At 36.4% G+C, this 14390-nt stretch overlaps 1 protein-coding gene across 14 annotated transcripts in view; it reads right to left on the reverse strand.

Moving 5' to 3' along the window:
• Positions 1 to 14390, reverse strand: part of POT1 (protection of telomeres 1) — an 86675-nt gene that overhangs the window by 54255 nt on the left and 18030 nt on the right. For 10 of the 14 annotated variants that reach the window (XM_074827638.1, XM_074827640.1, XM_074827642.1 and 7 more), the window contains 3 exons: positions 10099 to 10209; positions 8738 to 8785; positions 7420 to 7534 (listed from right to left, as the gene is read on the reverse strand). In XM_074827638.1, coding sequence (XP_074683739.1) covers positions 7420 to 7534; positions 8738 to 8785; positions 10099 to 10209 — 274 coding nt within the window. Of the gene's footprint in view, positions 1 to 7419; positions 7535 to 8737; positions 8786 to 9355; positions 9513 to 10098; positions 10210 to 14390 lie in introns of those variants that run through there. The other 4 variants (XM_074827650.1, XM_074827648.1, XM_074827651.1 and 1 more) reach the window with 3 other exon arrangements.

The following is a 14390-nucleotide window of genomic DNA, read 5'->3' on the forward strand; positions in this document are numbered from 1 at the left end:
TGGAAAAAAAATGAAACACAATACTTTAAAGGACAAAACTGCTGCAGATTTAACTCTGAGTCTGCTTCCTCACAAATATACCATCAGATATCACAACAGTCTGTGACTGGTTTGTTTTGCACTCTAAAGTTGGTTTGCTATTACTTACTAAAAATTGATTATTTTAACTGAAGTTGCCCACGGGCTATAGTTTAATGTTATTTTCAGCTACACAGTTTTAAACAAATTCTGGGCTAATAACGCTGACGAACTTGGCTCAAGATCATATAAAAATTGAAAAAAAAAAAAAAACTTCAGGCTTCAAAATAACTTTAAAAATCTGATTTATGGTTAAGCTGTATTTTGGACATACAGAACTGACCTGGAACTATTCAAGGTTTTTAGAAGAGAACTTTCTGAAAATGCTATGCTTTATTAATTTTGATTCTAAGAAATATTTTGTAAAAATAAAATAGTTACCGTCCACATACATGTCTAGGTACGCTAAAATGAGATTTTAATTCAACACGTGACATGTGAATATACTGCATATATCTAAGAGAACAAGCTAGGTGGAAGAAAATACGACATTACTCTTATGACTTATTGTTAACCAGCAGCAAGGATTCTTCTTGCCATAATTCTTCCCTGCATTATGGAAAACACAGACTAGTATCTGCAGGAAAAAAACAGAAAGAGTTGGGGAAGGAGTAGCATCACATTGTAATGTCACAAAGGTTTCACAGTCAAGCACATAATCTCTGTAATTGGACACTACAAAGACAGAGGCTCTTTTTAATTTACTGTTTTTACTCAGGCTAAATACTTGAGATGTCCTTGGGCTTAAGGGAGGGGAGAGAGGAGAAAATTGCCTTTATTAAAAAATTTAAAATATCTAAGACTCTTAAAACTATTCGGTAAGGAAAGCTAGAATATAATTTTAAACACTTCCAACGGACCTTCCAGCAGACAGAAACCCATCTGCCTGTTGTACCAAGCAGGAACTGAAGTACTTCCTTGGACAGTTTTCAGAACACATAAGATTCTCATGTACAGACATTCCAAACTCCATGCCCTGAGCTGAAGCATGCTCAGTTAAAACAACTTTATCTGAAATAAATAATAATTTACGATCACACTGAAAACTCATTTTATTCATCAGTGTTTTAACATTCGTCTAATGCAATAATAGTAATTGAAATGATGAACATTTAATTATAGATTACATAAAGTGACAAGGCTAAATTAGGTACCACTTGCTTTCAGTGGGAACACACTGCAAATCTTCAGCCTTAAGCTTTAATATATGTAAAAAGGAGCAATATCTCATATCTAGGGGCACATATATATAGTCAATAAAGACTGATAAGAATTAAGTACAGTGGCTCCACTGCCCATGCTTCCAGCAGGTACCAGCTTAAAGCTATATGATTCTATTAACACAGTGTCAGAAACAGAATGTATTAGTGCAGGATTGTGCCAGATCTAATGCAACTACAGAATTTTCAGACAAGAGCCATTTCATGCCCTGGCAGTCCAGAGCAATCACTGAGCATTTGCACCCTCTCAAGCAGACGTAACTCCGGATTGTGTAAAAAAACCAAAACCAACACTGAAATATTTAATGAATAGTAGTGAATATTTTTACACTAAACAAATTAATTAAAACAATTAAAACTGTTTTAGAGATTTTCATAATAAAGTAGCAAGTGAATCACAACTATCTTCATAAATAAGAAAGTTTTCAAACTGTGTCCCTGATCTCCACTGATACTGTTGCATTGGTTTCTTTTAATGTTACCAACTGAAAATATACAGGGAAGATATATTAAGAAGTTAATTAATGACATCTAGGCAAGGACTAGTTAAGTAAATCAACATTTTCCCTATTAAATTTCTACTACTTATGAAACTGAAGTGATTAACTTGTCAAATAACTCAGTTGCAAAAATCTGTCCTAGTTGTTTCAGACACATATTTGTGGTGGTGCAATTCTTACCCCTCCCTGTCCCTCTTGTTGGGCTGCTTGGTGCTACCTGCGATTCCACCCACATCTCCCAAGCTATACACCAATCTGTGGAGATAAGGACTGATAACGAGCCTGGCTCCTGCCCCTGCTCGGAAACAGTTAAAATGGCCCATCATCTCCTAAAGGCCTGGCACACCTGTGCCTGGGATGTGGTCAAATGGGAACAATAACAGAGTTGCACATTCATGAAGCTCTTGTGCAAGTGCTGGAAGGCACCAGAAGGTATATGACAAAAGTCAATTATCTTGGACCCTATAAATGGCGACCACCAGGGAGACCCTTTGAGCTCTCCTGGATCACAGTGGGCCTGTGACCAGCATCTCCCCTGAGCTGGGACGCCTCTCAGGTACCAAACCCTTAAAGTGTTGTCTGCTCCAGACGGAAGGCCAGGGTGAAGTCTCCCGCTTGAGTCTCAGTTATCACCCGTTGAGGAATGTCAAGGCATTGTGAGTATTTACTCTAAACTCGAGAGGGAAATTTTCCTTTGAGCTAGCTTCTCTTTCACCCGTTCTTTCTCTGTTTATTGGTGTGTGGGTACATACTTCATTCTACCGGACCCAGATACTTTAGTTTCTGTGTGTGTGTTTGTATGTTTTGTGTTCATTCTACTGGATCCAAATACTTTTGTCTCCGTGTATGTGTTTGTATGTTTTGTGTATGTGCATGTATATATGTATAAATTAAGGTACCGTTAAGTAAGTTAGTGTGAATCTTGTCATTTTAGAATCTGTGAATAAGTCGTTTTCCTTTCTTTCAGCATTTCTGAATTATCTTGTAATAATAATAAATTGCTGTTAGTTATTAATAAATCTAGATTTCTTACTAAATCATTACCGTGTCAATACTTTAATCCGCGACAATATTACCTTGAAAGTCAGTGCATTTTACTTTACAATTTTTACATATCTGGAAAGAATGGCTGTCTTAATAATTTCCAGCAATCAGTGCTTGTCTAAGTAAGATGTTCAAAGTCCTCAGGTCCCCAAAGTCTTGTTAAAGCAGCTGGACAAATGACAAATCTAGACCACATGATCTTTCAAGAACTGCCCTTCCATGATGTACTCAAAGAATAAAAGTAGTGCTTTCTACATTTGATTCATTTCCTTCTTGCCCCATTTGTTGTCAGCAATGTGAACAAAGGAAACAAAACCTTTAAAATATTTGTGAGGTTTGTTTTGTTTGTCTTTGCTTTTAAGATAGTTTTAAACCTACAATATTTTTCAAGAGGAAAGTACTCCATTCACCACTGGCAATATCCTGAATTATTACAGATAAAGCTAATCTTTTCAGTTCCTTAAAAACACAGCTAAGAAATCTATTACAATTGCAGGCTGAGAATATCAGTGAGAGCCAACTTTTCAAATAAGCATATATATATATATGTGTGTATTCTATATATTTATATATGATACAGATATTGTAAGACTGACAGTATTTGTACAGGTCTAGCATAAGCAAGCAATCACCAAACACCACCATAAAATGAAGATTTTGAGAAGCTCACTACAGTGACAGACAGATGATGTTTGGCAGCCTGTGCAGAAAAGACTAAATAGCGTAAATCAATATTAAAATAATCTATCAATCATTTACATTAAAAACACAATACTCTGCTCTGTACAGGTCTAGATTATACTTACATCTTTACAATGAAGTCTTTGATGGATTTTAGTGGTACATCAAGCAGGAAAGAATATCAGAGATGAGATCTCCCACCCAAAGGAAGTGTTTTGTAAACTTTTTAATTTGGTCCTTCCATTTGAGAAAGCATAGAGACTATATGTTATTATTGCTCTTCTTTTTAAGATAAAGAGATTTTTCACTCCCCTGAGATTCTTATCTTCTAAGGAAACTTGTTTCTCAAGATCCCTTCTCCAGATTTATCCTCATGTTATTATAACACAAAGAAAAGGAAATTCTGAAAAACCCTGGAAAGTCCCAGCATGTGTGCTGGGTTGACCTTGGCTGGCTACCAGGCACCCACCCAGCCACTCTCTCAATCCCCCTCCTCAACAGGACAGGGGAGAAAATAAGGAGGAAAAGCTCGTGAGCTGAGATAAAGATAGGGAGATCACTTAGTTACCATCATGGGCAAAACAGACTCAACTTGGGTAAGATTAATTTATTACCAGTAAAAATAGGGTAGAATGGTGAGAAACAAAGGCTAAAACACCTTTCCCCCAACTCCTTTTTCCTAGGCTCAACTTCACTTCTTCGTTCCCAAAATCTCTACCTCCCCTCTTCTTCCCTCAAGCCGCACAGTGGGGATGGGGGATTGTGGTCAGTCCATAACAGCTCCTCTTCTCTCCTGTTTCTTCCTTCTCACACTTTTTTTCTGCTCCAGAGTAGGTCCTTCCATGGGCTGCAGTCTTTTGGGATAACCCTGCTCAAGTGTGAGTCCTTCACAGGTTGCAGTGTACATCAATATGCTCATCCCAGGTCTCTTCCCCAGCCTGCAGAGGAATCTCTGCTCTAGCACGTGGAGCACCTCCTCCCCTCTGGCTACTCCATCCTTGGTGTCACAAGGCTGTTTCTCACACATCCTTTTCTTACTCCTCACTGCCATGCAGTGTTTTGCTCTCTCTCAACTTTGTTTTCCCAGAGCTGCCACTATCTTGGCTGAGGGGCTCAGCCATGCCCTGTGGTGGGTCAGTTGGGAGCTGGCTGGAAGCGGCTGTGTCTGGCACAGGGCAGCCCCAGCCTCTCCCCACAGAGGCTGCCCAGCAGCCCCCCTGTTACCAACACGTAGGCACCTGCACCCAGTACAGCTTGCTTTCCCATTTTCAATCCATTTTTATGTCTGGCAGCCCCAAATCCTTCTCCTTAAGCCCCCAGCAACCTAACACCACCCATTCACTACCATCTCGGAATCTATCTCCAACCTTTGAAGAGCTCCCTCTGGAGTCTTTCTTTGAATTAATTCTTTTAAAATATTAAGTATTACTTAAGTATTAACTGTAGCCAAATCACACAACAGTTCCATAAGTATTCAGCTCTAGGGGCTGAATAATTTTTATTACTATTACTTCTAAGCTAGCATTATAACGGGATTTGCTATACACACAGCAAACATACACACACTTAATTCAGTATTTTATGAATGTTTGCATTTCTAATTAGATGCCAGAACACTTTTCTGTTTTCAGTCTAAATGCATTGAGTTCCTGCAGATACTTTCACTTACCATTATTCCTCATTTACATCTAGGAATATCATGCTGTAACATTCATAAAGTAAACCAATTGGAATTTGTACTTCTCCACATTTACTGGGCTACAGTATTATCAAAAAAACAATTATGTTCTGAAAAATAGTGACATCCAACTTTTCTACAGCTTTCTCTAACAAATACCATTTGCTTTTTCCTATATAAAACAATAAAAACTACTTCATCTTAAAGATTTGTAATTTATTCTTTAGCAAAATAACTTTAGTGTATCAATGACTGTGCAGAATATGATAATATTCATTTTAATTTAGTCTCAAATGGAAAAAAAAAAACCACAACACACTATAAAAACAGATGGACCATTACTGGCTTAGTTCCCAACTTCATGACTACATCTATTTTTAAATGTTAACACTTAAATTAGATTATCCCACATTCTTCAGACTTATTTTTTTTTTTAATGTTTCAGAGTTATTTTGGGAAACACTACTGCCTTGTCAACATTGAGTAAGAATGTAGAGCAGAAAGGTTTTCTAGGAGCAAGCCTTGTCACCTGCTATAACAAACACCAATGGGAATACATTTCAACAACCAACTGTATGGGAAGCATAGAACTGTGCTCCTGGCAGACACCAGGGCACTGATATCTAGTGCTGCGAATACATTGTTTCTTCTGTTGACACAGTCAACAGGATGTAAAAACCCCGTTCAATTCCCAAAAGCTATTCATTAGCTTATGGACCCAGTTAATCTTGAAAATCCTATGTTGCTCTGCATAATTTAACTACGCCTGCTGTCTGGGCCAGCGGCTGCCTTTAGTACAGCTGACAGTGTACAACAGCCCAGAGAGCAGCACACGCATGTCTTGTCTTTTCTGTGGGCAAGCGTCAGAACACACTTTAGCTACAAGTACAGTGAAGCCACACTTCAGCTACAAGTGAGAGCAAAAATTTCCTGTCAAGAGGGTCTTTAATACCAGTATATCTGTTTAGCTACATGCACCAAATAGAAGTAATTAAGCCTGCCCACAATACAGATTATCAGCATAGTTCAGTTGAACATACTGAAACTAGCATACACACATTCGCACAGACCACCCAGATGTTCCTCCCTCTCATACACTCTAAATTGATTCAGACAAATGCTGAAGATTGCTTGGTCCTCAAAAAGTGAAGTCATTAGTTGAACCTTAGCTGGACTTGGAACCTTTTTTTGGGTGTGGCACCTTGTTTGCACATGTTTCAGCTATTTCACTTACGTTTCAAGCTACCTAACTGTAAGCAAGCTTCATTCTGGAAGCCATGGTACTCCAGGTATAGCGCTGTGCTCTTACAAAGGCATTTACTGCCTTGAGCCCATCACCTTCTGACTGCTTCTGCAGTTCTTGAGCAAGTAAGATCACAGAAATCTGTTTGCAAAAGGTTTTGCAGACAAGACACTAATTCTTGGTTCTGATTTAATGCTCACTTCTTAAATTTCTGTATTCAGAAGCCAAATTCATGGCTATTGACATTATCCAAGAAACTTGCATGCATAATTAAGACCATAAAAATCAACAGTCACCGCCATAATCTATTCTTCTTTGTTCAATTAGAAATACATTTAGAAGGAAAAAACCTCAGCTTTACAATGCACAGTAAATTTATAATACGCAGAAAATACTTTGATTAACTCTGAATCCAGTGAGAAATTCTACTACTTAATCAAGTAGTAGATAATCAGCAGGGATATCACCTAGCTATGTACTTACTGAGCACCTAGTGAAATGGTACAATCTTCTAGCAAAACTAGCACAATCCGTAAGCGTTCACCTCACAGAGAGAAAAAATGATTCAGTCATTGCACAGCTTCTAGAAGTAACAAATACGCTGGCACCACATTTATAGCATAACACTTATTGTCAAAATCTCAAGGAAGAATTGTGTGTGGTTACACAACAATCCTTTCCCACAAGGACAGGTGCAGGGCTGCTGTACTTTTTTTTGGTACAGGTCCTTTTCCCTGTTTTGGACTGGTGGTATTAGCTTGCTAAATACTTTCTTCTCTTGCTATCTCCACTATCCTGCTTAAACCAACTCTGATATCCCTTACCTATTTGTTCTGTTTCCTTGAGAGAACCATTGTCAAAGCTGAGAACCATTGTCAAAGGATCACCTGAATTTGTTATTCTGGTTGATTTTTAACATAGTAAGAACAGTTCTGCTTGGGGGGAGATTTTAAATCTCTTGAATATAATACATACCAGTTCCTTTGCTTACATATGGAGGCTTGAAGAATTTCACAACGCCATACAAATTCACTATAGTTCCATCTTTAAGATGATTCAGAGAAGTATATGCATATTTTGGTGCAACAGACTGGAAAGGCATGATAAAATTAGGGAACAGAAGAAAAAAAAAAAATCATTCAAACACTCACCCAGAACTTTGTATTTTAACACCATCCACCCTCAGATATGCTTTATTTCATCTTAAAAGTTATCCATTTCTTTCTATCTTACTCACTTTAGACTCTCTAAAGATAAATATATGTATATATTCACAGGCAAAAGCACACAAGACTTATTTTCATTTCTTTTTATGATTGTATCTTCCTTACAATAAACTAACTAGTCAGTTCAAGTAAGTTTCAATACATGAAACAGGTGAATAAGTCATCATAATAAAGGATGAAGGTAATTTTTTCTGATTGATTTTAACATGTCCATTAATCTTTTTAAAGCACATACATAAATAATTTTGTAATTCTTACTAGCAGTGTCACTGCACAGAACCACTGTCTTGGGATGGGCGGGGGGGGGAAGGGGAATTTACCTCTCACAGCCATTTTGTAAGTCTTCCTGTTAGAATAGCACACTTGGAAGATTAAAGAAATTAAGCACTACCTTCCACTGTTTAAGGACTACTCTCCTCTCATGGTTATATTATATGCTGATTAGTATCTTTTAAAGAATACTAGTTCTGCCAAACTGACTGAAAACTGTGGCTTTCAATTACTACATTGGCGGAGAGAAAAATAAACTCTTCATAAAATTAACACAAAACCAGGCTGTATCATCTTCAGTATTAAATCTTTAACCTTATGATAGAGAACAATAAAATTTCATACACCAATTTCTATGACTTTAATATACTATTTCCTGCAGAGTTTTAATTTAGACACATAAAGGCTTGTTCCAAACAGTAATCAAAAGAAATGTTAAGACCAGTACATGAACTCTGATTTTAAACCAAAGGAAGATTCACATTTCCATTTTTTTAAAACACAAGCATACAATCATCTTCAGAATCGTAATTAATTTCTACTTCATATTTCCTAAACTAACATGCAGCCTATTTTGAGATCGAGATGGGAACAGTACTGCAAGTATAGAAAAAAAGTACTACTTTTTAATATTTTATTCTGTTTTCCAGGAATATTATTTACAAAATTAAAAGCTAAACAAAGGACTAATGAGGGTATGGAAGTAAAATAAACAGGAAAGAAAAAGTATTCCACACATTCTTATTTACATTCAGTTAGTCTCATGCAGTTTAAAAACATCCCAAATATAAACTCACCATAGATGCAGTTTCTGAAGCACCAGTTGTTCTTGGTTTAGTATAAATCTGAGGAGAGAAAACCAGCAAACTCTGATTACAAAATTGAAGGCATTCCAAATATAACAACATCTAATAACTAAAGAAAATATAATGCTATCAGCAAATACAAAACAGCACTATAGACACTATGTGAATCACCTCTGAAACTAGTAAAATTTTATCCTACAGAAAAAAAGAAAATATTTACTCCCAATTACACTCAGCCAAAAGCACTTTAAACACATACATTTTCTAAAGTAGGAATGCACTTAGTTGGAGGTCACATTAGTAGAGTCAGCATTTGAGAGTCGGAGACCACGAATTTAAATCAGTACTTGCTTAACAGAGAACTTAAACGGGTTTCGGTTTTGTACATGTCAATGCTTAGAGCAGATCTACTTTCAGTGACTCATTACTCTCCTTTGGAGGAAAAAATATTTAAAAAAAAAGGTCAAGGCAAATTCACCAGAATGGGAAAATTCTATTTAAAGGTCCTAAGCTTTTAGAGCCATATTTATAAGTCAGACTTATTTTCACTGTAAGGTCTTTTAAAGAACTAATTGTGGTTGATTTGATGTAATGCAAACAGATACCCACCCTATGAGAAACGCAGGGCTCAGCTGCCATCCTGATGCAACACCACAGCCTGTTTGACGCAGGGTCCCACGTCACAGCTGCACATTGCTTCAGAAGTGCAGACTCCTGCTAGGGATCTGGTTGTGGTCTCCACCCTCAACTGCATTCCTGAAGCTAGTTTTACTTCCATTTGTTTATTTTAAATAGTTGAGTGAACAGTTATAATTGAGAAAGCAAAGCACACAAGAAATTCAGATCATTCGTATCACTTTTAAGCATTCAATGAGCACGTCAGTAAATTAAGTGCCACAAGCTCCGTTCTGTGGTCAGTGATGAGACAGACACCTCCTCAGCAGAAACTAGACATTCAGTGAGCTGCACATCTTCCTTGGGATTGGATCATATATCGATCATACTGCACCCTCTAACTTGTCTGCCTTACTGCATTGTTTTATGCACGAGAATGGTTTAAACACCTCTAGGAGTCTTGCTAAAGCCAACTAAGGTCAATTTTCTGCACTCAACAAGTAGAAATTTACCTGGGAGGCCTGAGATAATTTGGGCCTTGAATGGTTAGCGTTGTTATAAAATTGTACGTACACACACACAAATGTATCCTGATTGTTTCCTGATGAACATGCTAAAATAATCTGTAAAACTTCAGATTCTAATAGATTTTATTGTTTTTTCTAATGTAAAGCAAAATATTAATGTTGGTATTTGGAGGAAATAAAAAAAGGTAAAAACGTTGGGTACCCACGTACATAAATGGCTGATCCAGCTTCTTCAGACACCTCCAGATGGCAACCATGTCTACCATCCTCTCCCACTGTAGGCGATTTTGCCAACTTAAATCCTGCAACTACGAAGGTGTCCTATGGGGACAGGGTGATAAACAAATGATTATAGAGGCTGTATCACATACTGTATTTTAAGAGTATGTGATGTGAAATTTCACCCTAAAATCTCAAGACATTCAAGAAACAAAAATCCTGAAGAAATTCTAAGCATTGCCTTTAAGTTTCTCTGTTTAGCTCTCCTACCCATGGAATTCATATTTCCAACCAATGCCAACAAACATTTTTTTTTTTTTTTCCAAAATCTGCTAAAATTGTTTCACTCTTGATGCTACTGTGACTGACTGCTAATTTTGATAAGGGCTAAAGGAGAAGAGTCACACTGAATAAAGCAAAAGAATCTTTCCCTTCAAATATACTGAAGACTAACCCTTCTCTGGGTAAGCTTAACTAACCTAGAAAAGGAATCACACATGAGATCAGCACTGACAAAACACTCTTTTCTCAGAGCTTATTTCTTATTGGGTTACAGCTGCACTTTGAAGAGACTCTCCTTGTAGATATTTTCTGGTTTGGTTGGACTGACATCTTCAATTTCTTCCTTGAGTCAAATAGGTAGGTCAATCAATAGGTAAGTTTCTGGTAGCAAAAGAGACATTACAAACTTCTCTGGCATCACTCCTGAGATTTTGGCATTGCATTTGCAACTGCACTTTCACTTTGGTATAAAGTTCCTCAGACACCACAAAGTGAACACGAAAAGGATGATTCAAGGGGTAAATGATTTAAGTCCCTGCAGCAGCTCACCTTTGAGTAGCAACCTTACCAAAAAAAAAAAAAAAAAAAAAAAAAAAAGAGAAGATAGAAAATACATAAATACATTTAGGAGATAAGGATGATAAGAAAGGTATCTGACCAAAGATAATGCTGGGAATTCTGACACAATGTAAGGCTCCTTTACAGACAGCTCCTTTGGTACCAGCACTGTATAACAGGGCTGTACCAGTGTGATCCATTCAAATAAACATGTTAGACTCAGAAACCTATTTCTGTTCGACCTTCTACCAAAAGCACTTCTGTAAGCTTTTACTGAATGACTTTTGTTCATGTGTTCATTTGATTACAACAAATAAAAGAGTTTTCTGATTAAAGTTGACAGTTTTAGCCAAACATTGCACTATGATGGGTCTTTTTTGCTACTTCAGCAATCTGACAATGCTACTCTAAATGATTTAAGATCCAAAACCTTAATGTTTTGTGCAAGAAAAAGAAAGGCTGCTAGCTGAAGTGACAGTGATATATTTAGTTATTAAAGGATTTGCCAAAAAAAAAAAAATTACTGCAGAAAACGTAAGTTTGATCAGACAGTTTAAAACATAAACTACTTGGGCATGGTAATTTTCAGGTACTGTCATAAATGGGAATACAAAGTATATTTTGACTAAAAGATAATATGTAAATCACCTAAGTGGAAGCCATACTCAGAGCTAAGTAAGTTAAAATGGGACAAAATAATTAGACAACTCAATATTCCTTGCACCTGGAACACACCACCCTGCTAACATACATTAGAGTTGTTTCATTCTTTCCAGACGCACACACACACAAGCTTCAGGAAACTCAGCTATTTTTCAGAAAGCAGGTGCTAGCATGTGTCTTTCCTTCACTGTTGCTGATACTACTCATGGTGTTCCTTCAACAGTGGAATCAACCTTCAGATAAAAATCTATGCCCTGCTATAAATTATTCCCATTTCAGCTTTTTATTAGATTGCAGGGCTGCACAAGAGTCTGGGACCTGGTTGCTGAGTCAGGATTGGAGCTCTGTACAGCTGACCTGACTTGTCTTGTTCTCCCATGTCAGAAGAAACTTTAGAATTACACAGACTCGAGCCTTTACACAGGTTGATAACAAATGGAAACTTTTTTAGTGAATATTAGATCACTGGTGATGATTCATGTAATATGCAATGCGTAACATGACATTCAAAATAGGCTTGTGAAAAGACTGTGCAATTTCAATAAGGAAAAGACAGCACTAACCTCAATCTAGTTTTACAGGTAGAAAGAACAAGTACATTCTCAGATTTGTCACAAATCCACGGTCAACTTAGGCAGGTAGTTTTATATACAAAAAATTTACATAAGGTTTGCACAGTGCTTTGAAATTTAATGCTATATTAGTTTTCAAAATAGATTAGTTTCCATTTCACCTTTAGCTAAGAGTAATTATTAGAAGTTCTCTTATAATTGGTTTGGGAATCAAAGCCATTTACATAAATTGGTAGATTTTCATGTCAACAGAAGAGTATTACATTGCATATATATTAAAACTGTGAGAGTCAACCAACATTTTTAAATAGCAAAAAGATATCCTATTCCCCTCATTCAAAAGAAGTGAGAAATAAATGAAAGACAGCATCTTCCCTGACGGTTATTCTGTTACAGAACTGGAAGTCTCTCAGGAGACAAGAACAACACAGTTATTCACGTTTTTGGGAATAGCCTGCTCCTCCCCGCCTCCCCCAGGTTAATTAGCTAAAGCTGTTACAGTATGGGAAGTACAATATGGAAAGCTACAAAACTGTGAAGTTTGAAATGGTAAGCAGCAAACAAAAAGTATTGGACCTTACTGACGTAATTCTTTGATGGCTAAAACTTTGGGTTTTTTAAAAATTAAATTTCATAACTGCTGAATCGCAACTCTGCTAGTTTCAGAAATCATTGTGTTCCCTCCGATTCAGATTCTTCCAAAATCAAAATCTCATTTGAGACATGTGGAAATACCATGAAGGCTCAGTACACTGGGGAAAGGTTGAACACTCTTTTTTTTTACAGCACTCTGGCTGTCTAAGGGTTGTTGCCTGTGGGTTGTGATTTCCTACTCAGCTCCTTGGTACTGATCTTTCTATCTTCTAATTGCTGCTCAGGGCCTTGTTCAAGATTTGTATTTTTATCAGGACGATAAAACTGATTTGTTCTTTAAATTTAAAATTATTCTGCCACTTGTATATTTAGCAAATTAGCTCAGGAACTTCCCATCCTGGACTCACTGCCAAAATTCTGTGGAATCGAGACATTTGTATAAAGACTGTCACTTCTTCATTTATATGTATCTGACTGTTGTAAAAGATTTTTCTGCCCTAAACAGGCTGAACTAATTTTGCTGATCTTCAAGGCATATTTCTCTCTTTAGCACAGCATTTGACAATCACTAAAACAAGACTTTCATATACAGCACAGTCCAATGTAAAGAGCAAGCACCTTTTGCTGGAAAACATTTCTTAGATTCAGTGATTTCTTCAAAAAGTTTTAACCCATTCAGTTCATGACACAAGCTCGACTATCTGATGATGGAAGCCATATGCTAAATGATGCCAGAACAAAATCCTCAAAGTACAAGGAATCACATTGCTAAGAAAGACTTCTGAAGTATTTTACAAATTCATTAAAAAGACAGTATTTTAAATATTTAATATTAATTTCTAATATTATTTATGATTAATAATATTAATTTAGTATTTAATAAAACAAAGTATGTGACTGGAAATGAGGCAAGGTAAGAGTGACAAAGAGAGAGAAGGGTCTATAAAGATATATGCCAGCATCTTTCATTTCCATGGGAAGTTTTCACCTATACATGATCCTGCAATTTATTTTTTTTAAATGCTGCACTAGGTCACAACAATAACTTCAAATTTCTTCAACTATTCACTAAACATTTATAAAACTGATTTTTTTTTAGCCTTGCTTTTTACAGAGATAAATTCCACTGTCATGTCAGTCTTTCCTATGTTCTGAAACTTCCCAACCTCTTTATGACTTCAACTAAAATTTGAAAAGTGATAAAAAAATCTCAAAACAGTTACATCTCTGTTGAAGAGAAACAATAGACTTTTTCTTGCACAAGATACTTTTTTTTTACCCATCTGAAAAGGCAGCCAGCGTATGTCACCTGCTGTTTGAGGATTATCTACATGATAAAAGCAATAATTAAACATTCAGTTCCATCTCTCTGATCTATACATATTCATCAAATCCATAGTACTTTATTCAGATTAACAATATTGAAAATACAGGGATTCAGAAGTTTTCAGTGGTTGAATATTTAAAAGCACATATTTTATATAAAACTAGAATATAGGTCACTATACATTATATAAATGCTTCAGCTCTAATTATAGGTGTAATTCTTTATATTAGCAGCTTTGGTCCCATGTGTGTCATGAACTGATGCATGCATCTTTGAAGCTGATACAA

This window comes from Strix aluco, chromosome 5 (genome assembly GCF_031877795.1).
Source record: "Strix aluco isolate bStrAlu1 chromosome 5, bStrAlu1.hap1, whole genome shotgun sequence".
In the NCBI taxonomy this organism is placed as follows: domain Eukaryota; kingdom Metazoa; phylum Chordata; class Aves; order Strigiformes; family Strigidae; genus Strix; species Strix aluco.